General features: G+C 44.8%; 1 protein-coding gene across 1 annotated transcript in view; it reads left to right on the top strand.

The window, feature by feature from the left end:
• The window catches only part of HTT (huntingtin), a 990,576-nt gene that overhangs the window by 10,304 nt on the left and 964,606 nt on the right, over positions 1–15,666 (top strand). The window contains exons 3-4 of the mRNA XM_030191138.1: positions 5,133–5,253; positions 14,991–15,050. Coding sequence (XP_030046998.1) covers positions 5,133–5,253; positions 14,991–15,050 — 181 coding nt within the window. The remainder of the gene's footprint in view (positions 1–5,132; positions 5,254–14,990; positions 15,051–15,666) is intronic.

Consider the following 15,666-nt stretch of genomic DNA (forward strand, 5'->3'; position numbering starts at 1 on the left):
TCAAGGCTTCATCAGGAACTGAGTGCTGCAATAAGATGCTGGAAATACCTGTGGGTGCTGTTTGATCGCCTTCAAGGAGCCCAGATCTTCACCAAGCTGGATCTGCGAGGGGCCTACAACCTAGTGCGGATCTGGGAGGGGGATGAGTGGAAGACGGCCTTTAACACTCATGAGGGTCACTTCGAGTACTGGGTGATGTCGTTTGGCCTATGTAATGCTCCTGCGGTTTTTCAGAATTTTGTCAACATCATTTTCCAGGATCTGCTCTACACCTCTGTGATCGTATACCTGGATGACATTCTGATCTTCTCCACCTCGCTGTCTCAGCATGTTGCCCATGTCCGCACGGTGCTCCAGCGTCTCCAGGAACACCGGCTGTATGCCAAGCTGAAGAAGTGTTCTTTCCACCAGAAGAGTTTGCCTTTCCTGGGATATATTGTCTCTGCCACCAGATTGCAAATGGATCCTGGGAAAGTGACTGCAATCCGCGACTGGCCGGCTCCCCAGGGCCTGCGAGCCTTGCAGATGTTCCTGGGGTTCGCCAACTACTACTGGCAGTTTATCAAGGACTACTCCCTTATCACGGCTCCCCTAATGGCCCTCATGCGGAAGGGTGCGGATGTTAAGAACTGGACGCCAGAGGCGGTTGCTGCATTTTCCACTCTGAAGAAGGCGTTTCTTTCTGCACCGGTCCTCCACAGTCTGGATCCTACCCAGCCTTTCCTGGTGGAAGTGGATGCCTCTGCCTTGGGGGTAGGGGCCGTGCTCTCCCAGACGTCTGCTGCCGGGAAGAAGCATCCCTGCTTCTTCTTTTTCCGCAAGTTTACCCCCGCGGAGCGGAACTATACGGTGGGGGATCGGGAGCTTCTGGCGCTTAAGTTAGCATTTGAGGAATGGCGCTACTTGCTGGAGGGAGCAGCACATCTGGTGACGGTGATCACCGACCATAAGAACCTCCTGTACCTCCAAAATGCCACCAGATTGAATTTGCGTCAGGCCCGGTGGTCGCTGTTTTTTGCTAGGTTCGACTTCCGCCTGATTTTCTGGCCGGGGGAGAAGAACGTCCAAGTGGATGCCCTGTCCCGCAGTTTTGAGGCTCCCGGGGACCAGGAGGAGCCCTATCCCATGCTGAACCCGGCCTGTATTCCATCTATATCCGGGGCGAGTGCCGACTGCCGGAGGGCGGTACCGGTGGGTCGAAGGTGCTGTGCTGGGGGCATGCTTCTGAATTCGCTGGACACTTCGGGTTTCACAAGACCCTCCATCTGATCTCCCGGTCGTATGGTGGCTTCGGATGGCGCAGGATGTGCTGCAATATGTGTCTACCTGTCCGGTGTGTGCCCGAACCAAGAGTTCTCATCAGAGACAGTGGAGTCTGATGCAGCCCATGCCAGTACCACAGCAACCCTGGGAGGACCTGTCCATGGATTTCATCACTGATCTACCGGCCTCCCAGGGCAACACAGTCGTTTGGGTGGTGATAGACCGATTTTCCAAGATGGCCCACTTTGTGCCAATGAAGACTTTACCTGCGGCTGCCAGTCTTGCCTCCAGTTTCATCACCTATATCTTCAGGCTCCATGGACTGCCCCAAAGGATCATAAGTGACCATGGCTCTCAGTTCACCTCTCGCTTTTGGAGAGCGCTCTGTTCAGCCTTTGGGGTAACCACTCTTTTTTCATCAGCATATCATCCGCAGACCAGTGGGATGGTGGAAAGGGTCAACCAGATGGTGAAGGCTTTCCTCCGGGCCTACTCGAACCAGCGCCAGGATGACTGGTCCATTTTGTTACCCTGGGCAGAGTTCGCATACAATAAGAGCCTGCATTCAGCCTCCTGGACTACACCTTTCAGCACCATCTATGGGCGTCATCCACGTCTGCCTCCACCCATTTCTCCCGAGGAGGTCCCACCTCAGGTTCAACCCACAGTCCGAATAATGCAAGAGGCTTGGAAAAAGGTCCAAGAGCAGCTGAGACGGGCAGCGGTCAAAGCCAAGGAGACTTACGACCGCCGGAGACAAGCAGCTCCCACGTACCTGCTGGGAGAGAGAAGGTATGGTTGAGTACCCGATACCTGAAGTTGAGGCTCCCTTCTCTGAAGTTTGCTCCCCGGTTCATTGGACCCTTTGCCGTGCGCTCCAGGGTAGGAGCGGTGACTTACCGGTTGCACCTACCCAGCCAACTCCGGGTGCACAATGCGTTCCATGTATCTCTCGTGAAGCCTTTCCGCAGGTCCATGTGGCATCCGGAGCCCTAGAAGGTAGCTGTGCCAGAGAGCGATCTGGACCTTGAGTACGAAGTGGACTGGATTCTGGATTCAAAGCTGCGTGGTGGGAAGCTGTTCTACTTGCTGTTCTGGAAGCATTTCGGACCAGAGGACAACTCCTGGGAACCAGCAACCAATGTCCATGCTCCAGACCTGGTCCGTGAGTACCATTCGCTTCATCCTACTCGACCCGGGCCAGGGAGAAGGGGGAGGCTTCCTAGGGGGATACTGTTACGTTCCTCACCTGGTTCCAGGCCTGCGCGGCCTATTCGCCGGCGAGGTGTGGTCCGGCAGAGATAGCCATCTATTTTGGTAACGGTTCTCCAGGGTAGGTCGGCCATCTTAGGATGGGCATCTCAGCTTATGGCAGCCATCTTGGGGTTGGACGGCTGCAGGAAGGAAGCCCATATTTGGGCGTTGGATTTCTCTGCTGATGGGGGCAGCCATCTTGTTTCAGCTGCACATGTTTTAGCCTGATTCCTTCACTATTTAAAGCACTGCCTCCAGGCCTTCATTGCTTCGGCCTCAATTGTTCTGAGGAGTTGTTGGCAGAGTGCTGTTCGCCGACTACTTGTGTTCCTGTGTACCGGACCTGGGCTAGTTTTCTTGGATTACGCTTGTTTGCTGCCTGCCTTGACCCTGGACTGATTTTGACTATTCTTTGCCTATTGGAGTACTAGGTCTGGACTGTGTCTGTTTCCTGCCAGCCTGGTCAGCGGCTGTGCAACCCTGCCAGTTCCAGAAGTCCTGGTGGCCACCTGCAGCTGGGAGCTCAACTTCCGGTGAACGGTGGTTGCTTCCCAGGTGAAGCTAGGGGTTGTCTGGCTGCCTGACCGAGTGCGGTGTCACTCCATCTCTGCCGTGCTCAGTCGGGGCACAGGGTCTCACTACTACCGAGTCGTAACAGGTTTAAATTTAATCTTCTTCATAGGGGCTACGTCTTCCAATGCCTGGCTTAAAGTAACATTCCACTGTTCAACACTATCTTCCAAAGACAAAGATTCCTCAATTACCAATTTTGGTAACCATTGTCTTGCTAGATCTTCATTCTCAAAATGTGAATGAACCATCATTGTCTGAGCACTACATTTCCTCTGCTCTGTCACTTCTGCATAACTAAAAGAAAAGGTCAACAAAAAATGACCAGACTAAGCCACTGGAGTAATATCTATTGTACCACTCCAATTAGATTTTATAACTGGTGCCAAAAAAACTAAGTCCAGCACATGTCCTGCTTGATGTGTGGGATACTGAACTATTTCTTCTACCTGAAAAAAAGACAAACAATGAAACAACAACACATGATCTCTCCCCCCAAAAAACAGAACCATCAATACAAAAGGGACATTAAAATTTCCTAGCAAGCATAAATGATCAAAATTCAGACAATCACATTAAAAATTCTAAAAGTGGAAAACCTTCACAATCATAAACTCCTGGGGGAATGTATACCACACAGAAAATCATTAATTGATATTGAAGCACCACTCATCCACCCAATTCATTCACCTCAACCCCAACCGTAACATCTTTAAATGATTGAGAGATGAGATGGATGCTAGCAAATAAATTATGACTTAATGTGGAAAAAATCTAATTGTTTAGACATAGATCTTCTAATTTACAATTTCCTGATATAGTCATGATAATAACAATCATATTACTGTTTCTAATCCTTGAGAAATCTAGGAGTTATGTTAGATTTACAGTTAATTATGAAAGTTCATATTCCTGTGATAAAGTATTTCTCAAGCTCCTGATATTATGTTGTCTTAAATCTTAATTGAGTTTCTAGAATTTTTGTACTGTATTTCATGCATTGGTGGTTTCCCATTTTGACTCTATAATGTGTTACATGTGAAGCTTCTGGAGTAGTATTTTGGCCTTTGCAGATTGCTCAGAATGCATCCTCATCGTTGCAAACACTAACATTGGTTGCCTATTGTTTATTGTATTAGGTTTAAAAGGTTGTTATTGGTGCACAAAACACTGAATAATTGTGTATTGAGTTGTGGCCTCTTTATTAAGGCTATATTGATCACCTGAAATTTGTTAGATGCGAATAGATTATTTTTTCAGATTCAAATTCAGTTTTATGATATGTGCATCAAACCACTAATATGTCAGAGTTTAGTAAGGAGCCCTTTTACTAAGACGCGTAGGTGCCTACATGTGTACAATGTGTGTCAAATTAGAACTACCACCTGGCTACCGTGTGCCCCGTGTGGTAATTCTGATTTTGGCGCATGTCCAAAACGCGCGGCAGAAAATAATTTTTATTTTCTACCACTTGGCACTAACCGGGCGGTAATTGGCATTGTACGCGCACTGACGATTACCGCCTGGTTAATGCTTGAGACCTTACTGCTAAGTCAGCGGGTGGCAGTAAGGTCTCAGGCCCAAAATGGATGCGCGCTGATTTTAATTTTGCTGCACGTCCATTTTCGGCAAAAAAGGCCTTTTTTGCAGTCGCGCTGAAAAATGGACCTGCTCGCGTCCAATTCATGCGCCTATAGCAGCACAGGACATTTTTTGGCACACCTTAGTAAAAGGGCCCCTAAATGCCTTAAAACACATCTATTTCAGCATTCTTTAAGTGGTTAAAGATGGATTGATGATATGGTATGACTGCTCTGTCAATAAATGCTTATTGTTAAATATTTGATTTTTAATAATGTTTTAGGTTTTTGTAATTTTATGTTGTACTGTTATTTTATAATTTTTACAGTATTTATTGTTGAATATTTTACAGCATCTTATATGTAGCTTTAAGCTTCAATAATATTAATAATATATGGTAATTCTGGTGTACCTATTTTTTTTTTTTCAATCTATATCTCTATGATTGTTTAATTCTTATTTAGAAATTCTCCAGAATTCCAGAAACTCCTGGGTATTGCTATGGAGCTTTTTCTTCTCTGCAGTGATGATGCGGAGTCTGATGTCAGGATGGTTGCCGATGAATGCCTCAATAAAGTGATAAAGGTAAAGTCGGTTCAGTTTATATAAGAAGGAGATCCCTATAATTTAGTTTCATGGAACTTATCCAAAATGTTCTGTGCTTTTAAAATAGCCATTTTAGTTTATTCTAAAATTACCAATTAGTTTTCCCTGTGTTCTTTTTACTTCAGTAACATCCTTGGGGAGGAGGCAAGAGCTAAGTCTTGCCTGGGGAAGGAGGAAAGTGCTGACAATGGATCAGGGGAGAAAGAAGGGGGAGAGTGGGATTCAGTTTGAGGATGGGAGATGCTCCTATTGGTGAAGATCTTAGCATATTCGGTTGGGAATTTTTACAGCTAAAAGTTGGCAACTCTAGGTTGAAGAGAAGAGTAGAATTAAAGTAGCCTATCTGGTGTTCAGTAAAGCATTTGACATTGTTCTATGCAGAGTGATGGTGAGCGAGCAAGCTAGCTAGTTCATGGAAAAATAACATGAATTATTGTATGAGAAGTTAGTTAAGCAACAGAAGTTATAGAGATGGGCAGTGGAGTCGCCTTTGAAGGAATAGTGACCAGGGGTGGCACAGGAATTAGTTGTAGATCCAGTCCACTTCAAAATTTTTTTTTGTAATAAGTGATGATATGGAACGGAGTAGAATAAAATGTATGCTTGTTTATGGATTACATGAAAATCTGCAACTTGCTAGACTTACCTGAGGAGATAAAGTGAAAAATGCCTTAAAAGGGGAAGTATTTTTTACTACTTCACTTTAACCCCTTTCTTCTCTCCCCCCTCCCTCTAAAAAAAAATAATTCACGGTTATTAATCTGAGGTGAAGTTATTTCAGGCACATACAACGAGAGGGAGGAACTGGTAGTCCCTAAGAAAAGGAGACTGGGGATTCACTTCTGAGGACTTGGAGATAACTAATGAATGTGACAAAAGGAGTGAGGAAGCCTAGAGCTGTGCACTGATAAGGATGATTATTAGCAGGACAAGAAAAGTAATGTTACTCCCTATCAAGTTTTTGGCAAGACCCCACTTTGAATATTGTCCTACTAAGTAGTAAATTTTAAATAAGTTTAAAACAAACCAGAGCTGCTTAGGGTTTAAAAAAAGGTTTGGATAATTTTCTAAAAGAAAAGTCCATAAGCCATTATTAAGATGGAATTAGTAATATCTACTGTTTATTTCTAGGGTATGCAGCATAAAATCTGTTTTACTGTTTTGGGATCTTGCACCATCCTGGAAGCCCAGGCCAAATATATTCCGCGTATTAAAAAAGGAGGACGGAAGACCAAACGACAGCTGGCGTGGTTAAAAAGTGTGGTGAATGGAGCTATTAGAGCTAAAAGAAAATCCTTCAGAAAATGGAAGAAGGAACCGACTGAAAATAATAAGAAACATCATAAGGAATGTCAAGTCAAATGCAAAGCGCTGAAAGGAAGGCTAAGAGGGACTTCGAAAAAAAGATTGCGTTGGAGGCAAACATACATAGTAAAAAAATTTTTTTTAGTTATATTAAAAGCAGGAAGCCGGCAAAAGAATCGGTTGGACCGCTAGATGACTGAGGAATAAAAGGGGCGATCAGGGAAGACAAAGCTGTAGCGGAGAGATTAAATGAATTCTTTGCTTCGGTCTTCACCGAGGAAGATTTGGGTGGTGTACCGGTGCCAGAAATGGTATTTGAAGCTGACGAGTCGGAGAAACTTAATTAATTCTCTGTAAACTTGGAGGATGTAATGGGGCAGTTCTACAAACTGAAGAGTAGCAAACGTCCTGGACCGGATGGTATTCATCCCAGAGTACTGATAGAACTGAAAAATGAGCTTGCAGAGCTATTGTTAGTAATATGTAATTTATCCTTAAAATCAAGCGTGGGGGTACCAGAAGATTGGAGGATGGCCAATGTAACGCCGATTTATAAAAAAGGTTCCAGAGGAGATCCGGGAAATTATAGACCGGTGAGTCTAACGTCGGTGCCAGGCAAAATGGTAGAGACTATTATTACATATAGACGCTTGGAAACTCAGGATAAATTAAGCTACTTCACTAGTGCGTCAGGAGGAAAAACCTCAAGAAGCTCCTTTTCCCACTGGTAAAACGGGTAAAAAGGCTAGGGCTTCTTCATCATTGGAAAAAACCTCCTCGAAATCTTAACTTCAAAACATCAAAAAATATATGTGTATATAAACACAACTTAATAGAAAATTTAGATGTTTGAAAAGATAAAGAAGATACTAAAAATCGAGAAGGTACTTAGCTTCTCTACAACAACCAAACTCTTCTCAGGGGCTCCTAATAGCGGAGGAGCCCCTGAGAAGAGTTTGGTTGTTGTAGAGAAGCTAAGTACCTTCTCGATTTTTAGTACCTGGGCGTCCAAATGGCAGATGAAATTTAATATAATAAATGCAAGGTGATGCGCAATGTAAGGAATAGTCTGAATCACAGTTACTTGATGCTAGGGTCCACCTTGGGGGGTCACACTCCAGAAAAAGATCTGGGTGTCGTTGTAGATAATACGCTGAAATTTTCTGCTGTATGTGCAGCGGCGGCCAAAAAAAGCAAACTGGATGCTAGGAATTATTAGGAAAGGGATGGTAGATAAGACCAAAAATACTTCAATGCCTTTGTATTGCTATAATGTGTGCCTGCATCTTGAGTATTGCATTCAGTTCTGGTTGCTGTATCTCAAAAAAGATATAGTGGAATTAGAAAAGGTTCAAAGTAGATCGACTAAAATTATAAAGGGGATGGAACTCCTCTCGTATGAGGAAAGGCTAAAGAGGTTAGCGCTCTTCAGCTTGGAAAAGAGATGGATGAGGGGAGATATGATTGGGGTCTACAAAATCCTGAGTGGTGTAGAACGAGTAGAAGTAAATCTATTTCGTTCCAAAAGTGCAAAGACTAGGGGACACTCGAGAAAGTTACATGGATATACTTTTAAAACAAATAGGAGGAAATATTTTTTCACTCAATGAATTGTTAAGCTCTGAAACTCTTTGCTGGAGGAGGTGGTAACAGCAGTTAGCGTATCAAGGTTTAAAAAAGGTTTGGATAAACTCAGCTCCAAAGGGCACAGTGACTCAATGACAAAGCTGCATAGCCTGTGCGGACGGTTCTGACTGGTAGCCCCAGTCTGGGTCCGGCCGCAAAAACCGATCAGGTCACTGGAGGGGCTACAGCAGAAAGACACATTGATGTGGAGGTTTGGGGAGGGGGGCTGTAGGGGGGATAGGGGAGAAAATGTGTAAAACTTACTTTGCATGTTAATTTGCATGTTGATTTGTACACCGCTGTACATGTAGCACATGATTGGTTGATGAAGTTATACAGTGAAATTCATGGATGTATATTGTTGGAGTTCCAATAGTATGGAGTGTTGCCATGATTTGGGTTTTTGTGAGGTACTTGTGACCTGGCTTGGCCACTGTTTGGAAAACAGGATACTGGACTAGATGGGCCATTGGTCTGACCCGGTATGGCTACTCTTATGTTCTTATTATTCTCACAAGTGGGTGATGCCAACTGTGTCACCTGGTCCTGGAATTATGACAAGCATAAGTAGAACTTTGTTGAGTGTGAGACCCGCTCCACTTTGCACGTGCGAGTGCTTTCCCACCCGCCACGAGAACGCGGTCACCTTAGTTCTTTTTCTACCACAGTGAGGAGAGTGTGTGTGTGTGTGTGTGTTTTTTTAAACCATTTCCACACTTAGCTTGTTTCAAAGAGCTTCTTTTTGTGTCTTCAGTCAGTTTTTTTTTTGGCTCTTTTTTTTGTGTTCCCGTTTGTTGAACCCCTTTTGTTCTTTTCCTTTATTTTCTTAGTTTCTTTTTCCCTGGTTTTATGTTTCCTTATTTTTTTTCCATCGTCATATGGCTGTTTTTAGGCCTCAATTTCGGTTGGGTCCCCCCCCCTTTTTTTTCCCCCGGTGCTTTGCCCCTTTTTTAGGCACCATTACTTCGTTTGATTTAGCCTCGGAAGTTTTTCCATCTGTGTCTGCAAAGGTTCCCAGTGGCTTCATTGCTGTACCCGGTGCAATCGTATAATCTCTGGGAAAGACACCCATTCTTGGTGTCTTCAATGTCTTGGGTCCCACCGTAGCCCAGCTAATTGTGTACTTTGTCTTCGTATGAAGGACCCAGGTATCCAGATAGGCTCAAAATGAGAGGATTTTTGGAGCCAAGTCCAGTTCCTCAGCATCAGGAGCATAGTTAAGTTTGGCTGCTGCTAGTCCCATAGACACTAGGAGCAGTGATGCATTGAGTGGGTCTCCTCCTGCTTCGTGGCCTCCTGTGCAGAGCCCCTGGGACTGTCTACTGTAAGAGTCAACCCTGAGGTGACATGTGGATTCAACATTTTCCGTGTCGTCACTGAGGAGCCTTGATGACAAACTTCAGGCTAAGGCCACGAAGCATAGTCATCGATCACCCTCTGTGTGGTGCCGGGAGCTCTGGAGCGTTGAGGGATTTGGCACCTGAGAAATGTTGGCGCTGGGAGGACCACTACCCCTCCATACAGGAGGTGCCAATGCGTCAGTCTCCCAGCAGCCAAGATCCAGCTCCTGTATTGACCCCAGGAGCTCTGCAACTTACTCCTAAACCGACACACCCCAGCCATGCTCCCTGAGCTGCTGAATGGCCTTTTGCAACTTGCAATAGTGTGCATTGGGGGTGCTTGCGCCTACCTTGCCTCCCATTGCGGCTCCACTTGGCCCTCAGCCTGCGGAGCGGCCTCTGACACCGACACCACATGTCGACTGCCACCCAAGCCAGCACTCCCTCAGTATTTGTAGAGAAAGTTTTGCCAGAGTCGAGGCGGGAGCCGGCTACTCGATGCTATTCTAGAGATCATGGCTCCTTCACATCAAGGCAGGTTCGGTCTCGTCACTTCCACCCGGAGGTATTGTTTGACACTGAGGAGGAGCGCCCCATGCCGGGGGGGGGGGGGGGGGTAACCTTTTTGGAGAGAAGGTTGTAGAAATCGCTGACCAGATCAAAAAGCACACTGATACCATCTCTTCTTTCTCCCGCCAGATGTCTTCTGCATTACTCTCCTCAGCTAGGAAGGTTTTTTGGTAAGTCAAGTAGGGGTCCCTATTACTCTCAGGGGCATAGGTATGCCACCTCTTCTTGCCAGATTGTTGAGTCTCAGCCCCAGTGCACTTGTTACTACTACTATTTACTACTACTATTTAGCATTTCTATAGCGCTACAAGGCATACGCAGCGCTGCACAAACATAGAAGAAAGACAGTCCCTGCTCAAAGAGCTTACAATCTAATAGACAAAAAATAAATAAAGTAAGCAAATCAAATCAATTAATGTGAACGGGAAGGAAGAGAGGAGGGTAGGTGGAGGCGAGTGGTTACAAGTGGTTACGAGTCAAAAGCAATGTTAAAGAGGTGGGCTTTCAGTCTAGATTTAAAGTTGGCCAAGGATGGGGCAAGACGTAGGGGCTCAGGAAGTTTATTCCAGGCGTAGGGTGCAGCGAGACAGAAGGCGCGAAGTCTGGAGTTGGCAGTAGTGGAGAAGGGAACAGATAAGAAGGATTTGTCCATGGAGCGGAGTGCACGGGAAGGGGTGTAGGGAAGGACGAGTGTGGAGAGATACTGGGGAGCAGCAGAGTGAGTACATTTATAGGTTAGTAGAAGAAGTTTGAACAGGATGCGAAAACGGATAGGAAGCCAGTGAAGGGTTTTGAGGAGAGGGGTAGTATGAGTAAAGCGACCCTGGCGGAAGATGAGACGGGCAGCAGAGTTTTGAACCGACTGGAGAGGGGAGAGGTGACTAAGTGGGATGCCAGCAAAGAGCAGATTGCAGTAGTCTAAACGAGAGGTGACAAGGGTGTGGATGAGGGTTTTGGTAGAGTGCTCGGAAAGAAAGGGGCGGATTTTACGGATGTTGTAAAGAAAGAAACGACAGGTCTTGGCAATCTGCTGGATATGAGCAGAGAAGGAGAGAGAAGAGTCAAAGATGACCCCAAGGTTTCGAGCTGAGGAGACAGGGAGAATGAGAGAGCCATCAACAGAAATAGAAAACGGGGGGAGCTGGGAGGTGGGTTTGGGGGGGAAAATGAGAAGCTCGGTTTTGGTCATATTTAATTTCAGGTGGCGTTGAGACATCCAGACAGCAATGTCAGACAAGCACGCTGAAACTTTGGTTTGGATGCAAGGTGAGATATCAGGGGTAGAAAGGTAGATTTGGGAGTCATCAGCATAGAGATGGTAGGAAAAGCCATGGGATGAGATTAATGAACCAAGGGAAGAAGTGTAGATAGAAAAGAGGAGGGGACCAAGAACAGAACCCTGAGGTACGCCGACAGACAGAGAGATAGAAGTAGAAGAGGATCCACCAGAGTGAACACTAAAGGTGCGGAGGGAGAGGTAGGAAGAGAACCAGGAAAGGACAGAGCCCTGGAATCCAAGTGAGGACAGGGTGTCGAGAAGTATGCTGTGATCGACAGTGTCAAAAGCAGCGGAAAGATCAAGAAGAATGAGGATGGAATATTGACCTCTGGATTTAGCCAGTAATAGGTCATTGGAGACTTTAGTAAGCGCAGTTTCGGTTGAGTGGAGAGGGCGAAAACCAGATTGTAGTGGGTCAAGAATAGCATGTGAGGAGAGAAAATCAAGGCAGCGGCAGTGAACAGCACGCTCAAGTAATTTGGAGAGAAAAGGAAGGAGGGAGATGGATCGGTAATTAGAGGGACAAGTAGGGTCGAGTGAAGGTTTCTTAAGGAGAGGTGTGACCACAGCATGTTTAAAGGCAGCAGGGACAGTCGCAGTGGAAAGTGAGAGGTTGAGAATGTGACAGATAAAAGGAATAAGAGCAGGAGAGATGGCATTAAGAAGGTGGGTGGGAATGGGATCAGAGGAACAGGTGGTACATTTTGAGGAAGAAAGGAGAAGTGTAGTTTCCTCAATAGTAACTTCAGGAAAGGAGGAAAGGGAATGAGGGGAAGGAGAGAGAGGGGAACGGACTAGTGGAGGGAGAGGTGGTGAGGTAGAGAAAGCAAGGTTTATCTTTTCAACCTTGTTGTGAAAGAATTCAGCAAGGGTCTGAGGAGATAATGAAGGGGGAGTTGGGGGAGGGGGCACCTTGAGGAGAGAGTTCAATGTGGTGAAGAGAAGTCGAGGATTAGAGCCAAGAGAGTTGTTCTCATCAACAGGGTGCGCTCAAAGCCCCTGCTGCTCTCCAGTCAAAACAGGGGACGGGTTTTTGACTGGCTTCAGCAGAGCATTGCCACAGTACCAGTGTCCACCCCAGACGATTTGCCCGTCGGGAATAGGCTGAAGTTTTTATACGAAAGGTGGCCCCCTGTAGCTCCGACTAGTGGGTTGTCCAAATAGATTGTCTTGGATACTCCCTTAATCAGGTTGCCATATATTACACCAACAAGTAGGGGTACACCAGATCACATCCTTTGTGTCAGGAGGCCGTCCGGATGTGGCATTGGGCTGGGCAACATTGCATGTACCTGCGAGCCACTTATCTGATGGGCAAAAACATCAGCCTGGCTGACAGAATGAGCAGGGTTATACAACCTCACGAGTGGTCTCTCAGCATGACTGTTGTCTGAGAGATCTTTTGAGCGTTTGACACTCCCTTGGTGGATCTCTTTGCCACTCACATCAATCACAATGTCCCTCAGTTCTGTTCCAGTTTTCAGGTCCATGGCAGACTAGTGTGGGAAGCCTTCCTTCTGTATTGGGAGGACAGGTCTGCTGTATGCGTATCCTCCCATACCTCTTGTAGGGAAGACTTTGCTGAAACTCAAGCAAGACAGTGGGACCATAATTCTGATCGTGCCTTACTGACTTCAGCAGATATAGTTCCCTACCTCTGTAGTTATTCTCCGAAGAACCATAGAAATTGGAGTGTTTTCTAACTCTCATAACTCAGAACAAGGGATCTCGTCTATATCTCAACGTTCAGTCTCTGGCTCTTGCAGCTTGGATGTTGAGAGCATAGAATTTGCTTCCATTTGTCTTTTGGGGGGTGTCTTTCGGGTCTTGCTGGCTTCCAGGAAAGATTCCACAAAGTGGTGTTATTCTTTCAAATGGAAGAGGTTTGCCATCTGGTGTGAGATCAGGACCCTAGATCCCCTTGCTTGCCCTACAGAGACCCTGCTCGAATACCTTCTCTACCTCTCCGAGTCTGGTCTTAAGACCTACTCCGTAAGGGTTCACCTTAGTTCAATTAGTGCTTATCATCATTGTTTGGAAGATAAGCCCATCTCTGGACAGATTCTAGTTGTTCGTTTCATGAGAGGTTTGCTTTTATCAAAGCCCCCTGTCAGACCTCCACCAGTGTCATGGGACCTCAACGTTGTTTTCACCCAGCTGATGAAAGCTCCCTTTGAGCCACTGAATTCCTCTCATCTGAAGTACTTGATCTGGAAGGTCGTTTTCTTGGTGGCTGGTACTTCAGCTCGTATACATGTTGAGGTTCATAAGCCTGTTCCTATATTTTTTGTGTTCAAGACCGCTTACTGATTTTGTAGCCGCTCTCTGGACCGACTCCATCCTATTTATATCTTTTCATAGGTGTGGTCTCCAGAACCTCACACAGTATTCTAAATGGGGCCTCACCAGAGACTTATATAATGGCACGATCACCTCCTTTTTCCTGCTGATCATCCCTCTTTTTTTTCACCCAAGCATCCTTCTGGCTTTGACCGTCGCTTTTTCTACCTGTTTGGAAGCTTTAAGGTCATCAGACAGAAGCACCTCCAAGTCCCACTCTTCCTTCATACACTGAAGCACTTCACCCCCTATACTGTACTGTTCCTTCGGATTCCTTCGGACTCAAGTGCATGACCCTACATTTTTTAGCATTAAATCTTAGTTGCCAAATATTGGTCCATTCCTCCAGCTTCGCTAGGCCCTTCCTCATGTCATTCACGCCCTCCAGAGTGTCCACCCTGTTGCAGAGTTTTGTATCATCCGCAAAGAGACAAACCTTATCAGACAGCCCTTCTGCAAGATCGCTTACAAGGATGTTAAAAAGAGCCAGCCCAAGGACTGATCCCTGCGGTACTCCACTGATAACATTCCTTTCTTCAGATCAAGCTTCATTACCCTCTGTCGCCTTCCATTCAACCAGTTTTTAACCCAGTCAGTTACTCTAGGTCCCATACCCATAATATTAATGCCAACCAGGATGTTTCTGCCAGTTACTTGTGACCTGGCTTGGCCACTGTTGGAAACAGGATACTGGGCTAGATGCACCGTTGGTCTGACCCAGTGTGGCTACTCTTGTGTTGTTATGTCACATCTGTGGGACAGCACTTTACAAAACCAGAACACATCAATGATTTTATGGTGAAAATACTAACAGTTTAGGATGAAATATTTTGATATCTATCAGAGAGGACTTAACAAAGGTCTGGGCTTTCTGTCCCACTGTAGACCATAAAAATGTACTGCTTCGTCACCATCTTATCAGCTATCCATCTCTCCCTGTCTCTCACCCACCCAACTCTCCCTGTTTCTTACCTAATCCACCCCATCCTCTTCCTGTGAGACTGTCGTTGGAATGCTTTTGTATTTCACTTATGTATTCTGATGTTAATATTTGCTCATTTCCGATCTGAAGAAGGAGAGTTACCTTTGAAAGCTAATAAAAAAAATGTATTAAGTTAGTCCAATAAATAAGGTATCATCTTAATTTCTTTTCTATGTTTTGTTTTATTTCTGTTTGCTTATTTTAACAGATTTATGAATTGGTTTTGATTTTAGTGTTCTCTTATATTAAACAACTTCTGCATTTTTTTTTATAGACATTGATGGATTCTAACCTTCCAAGGCTACAACTGGAGCTGTACAAAGAGATTAAAAAGGTGAACAGACTTTGTTTTTTATTGTGGAAATCAGTGTTTCAATATAGAACAAAATAGCTGAGCAGGTGAATAGTGCAATTATACGTTATTAGATGAATAAAAATACATAAAATGCAATTAATTGGATGGAAAACAATTGAGGAAGCAGAAGCTTTGAAAAATGTTTTTAGGTCAACTTAGCCCTTGCCCCACACTTATTTTTTTTCTTTGTAGAATTGTAGTCTCTCTATAGCTTTTGGGTAATGGTTAGTTGTGGATAAGCTGAAAGGTATGTGCAGCAATGCTTTCTCTTAGTGTTGAACGTTACAAAATCATCCTTATCCAGGTCCTAGTGATGCTTGATTTGTGTTTAATTTTATAGATTTAAAGTGTCATTAAATGTAATATTCTTGTGCTGTTTTAGTATTTTTGTTAAATGTTATAGGAAATAGCATGTAGATTAAACTGTATACCTGCACTGGGAAGTGGAATGCTTCTTGTCTTCTGCTTGTAATGAAATCTAGTTTTGTTGAAGCTTTTTTTTTTTTAAGAGAAGCATCCATCCCACTAATCTTCTACTAAATTAGGAAATTATATATATATATATATATATATATATATATATATATATAAAATT

This window comes from Microcaecilia unicolor, chromosome 2 (genome assembly GCF_901765095.1).
Source record: "Microcaecilia unicolor chromosome 2, aMicUni1.1, whole genome shotgun sequence".
Taxonomy (NCBI): Eukaryota; Metazoa; Chordata; class Amphibia; order Gymnophiona; family Siphonopidae; genus Microcaecilia; species Microcaecilia unicolor.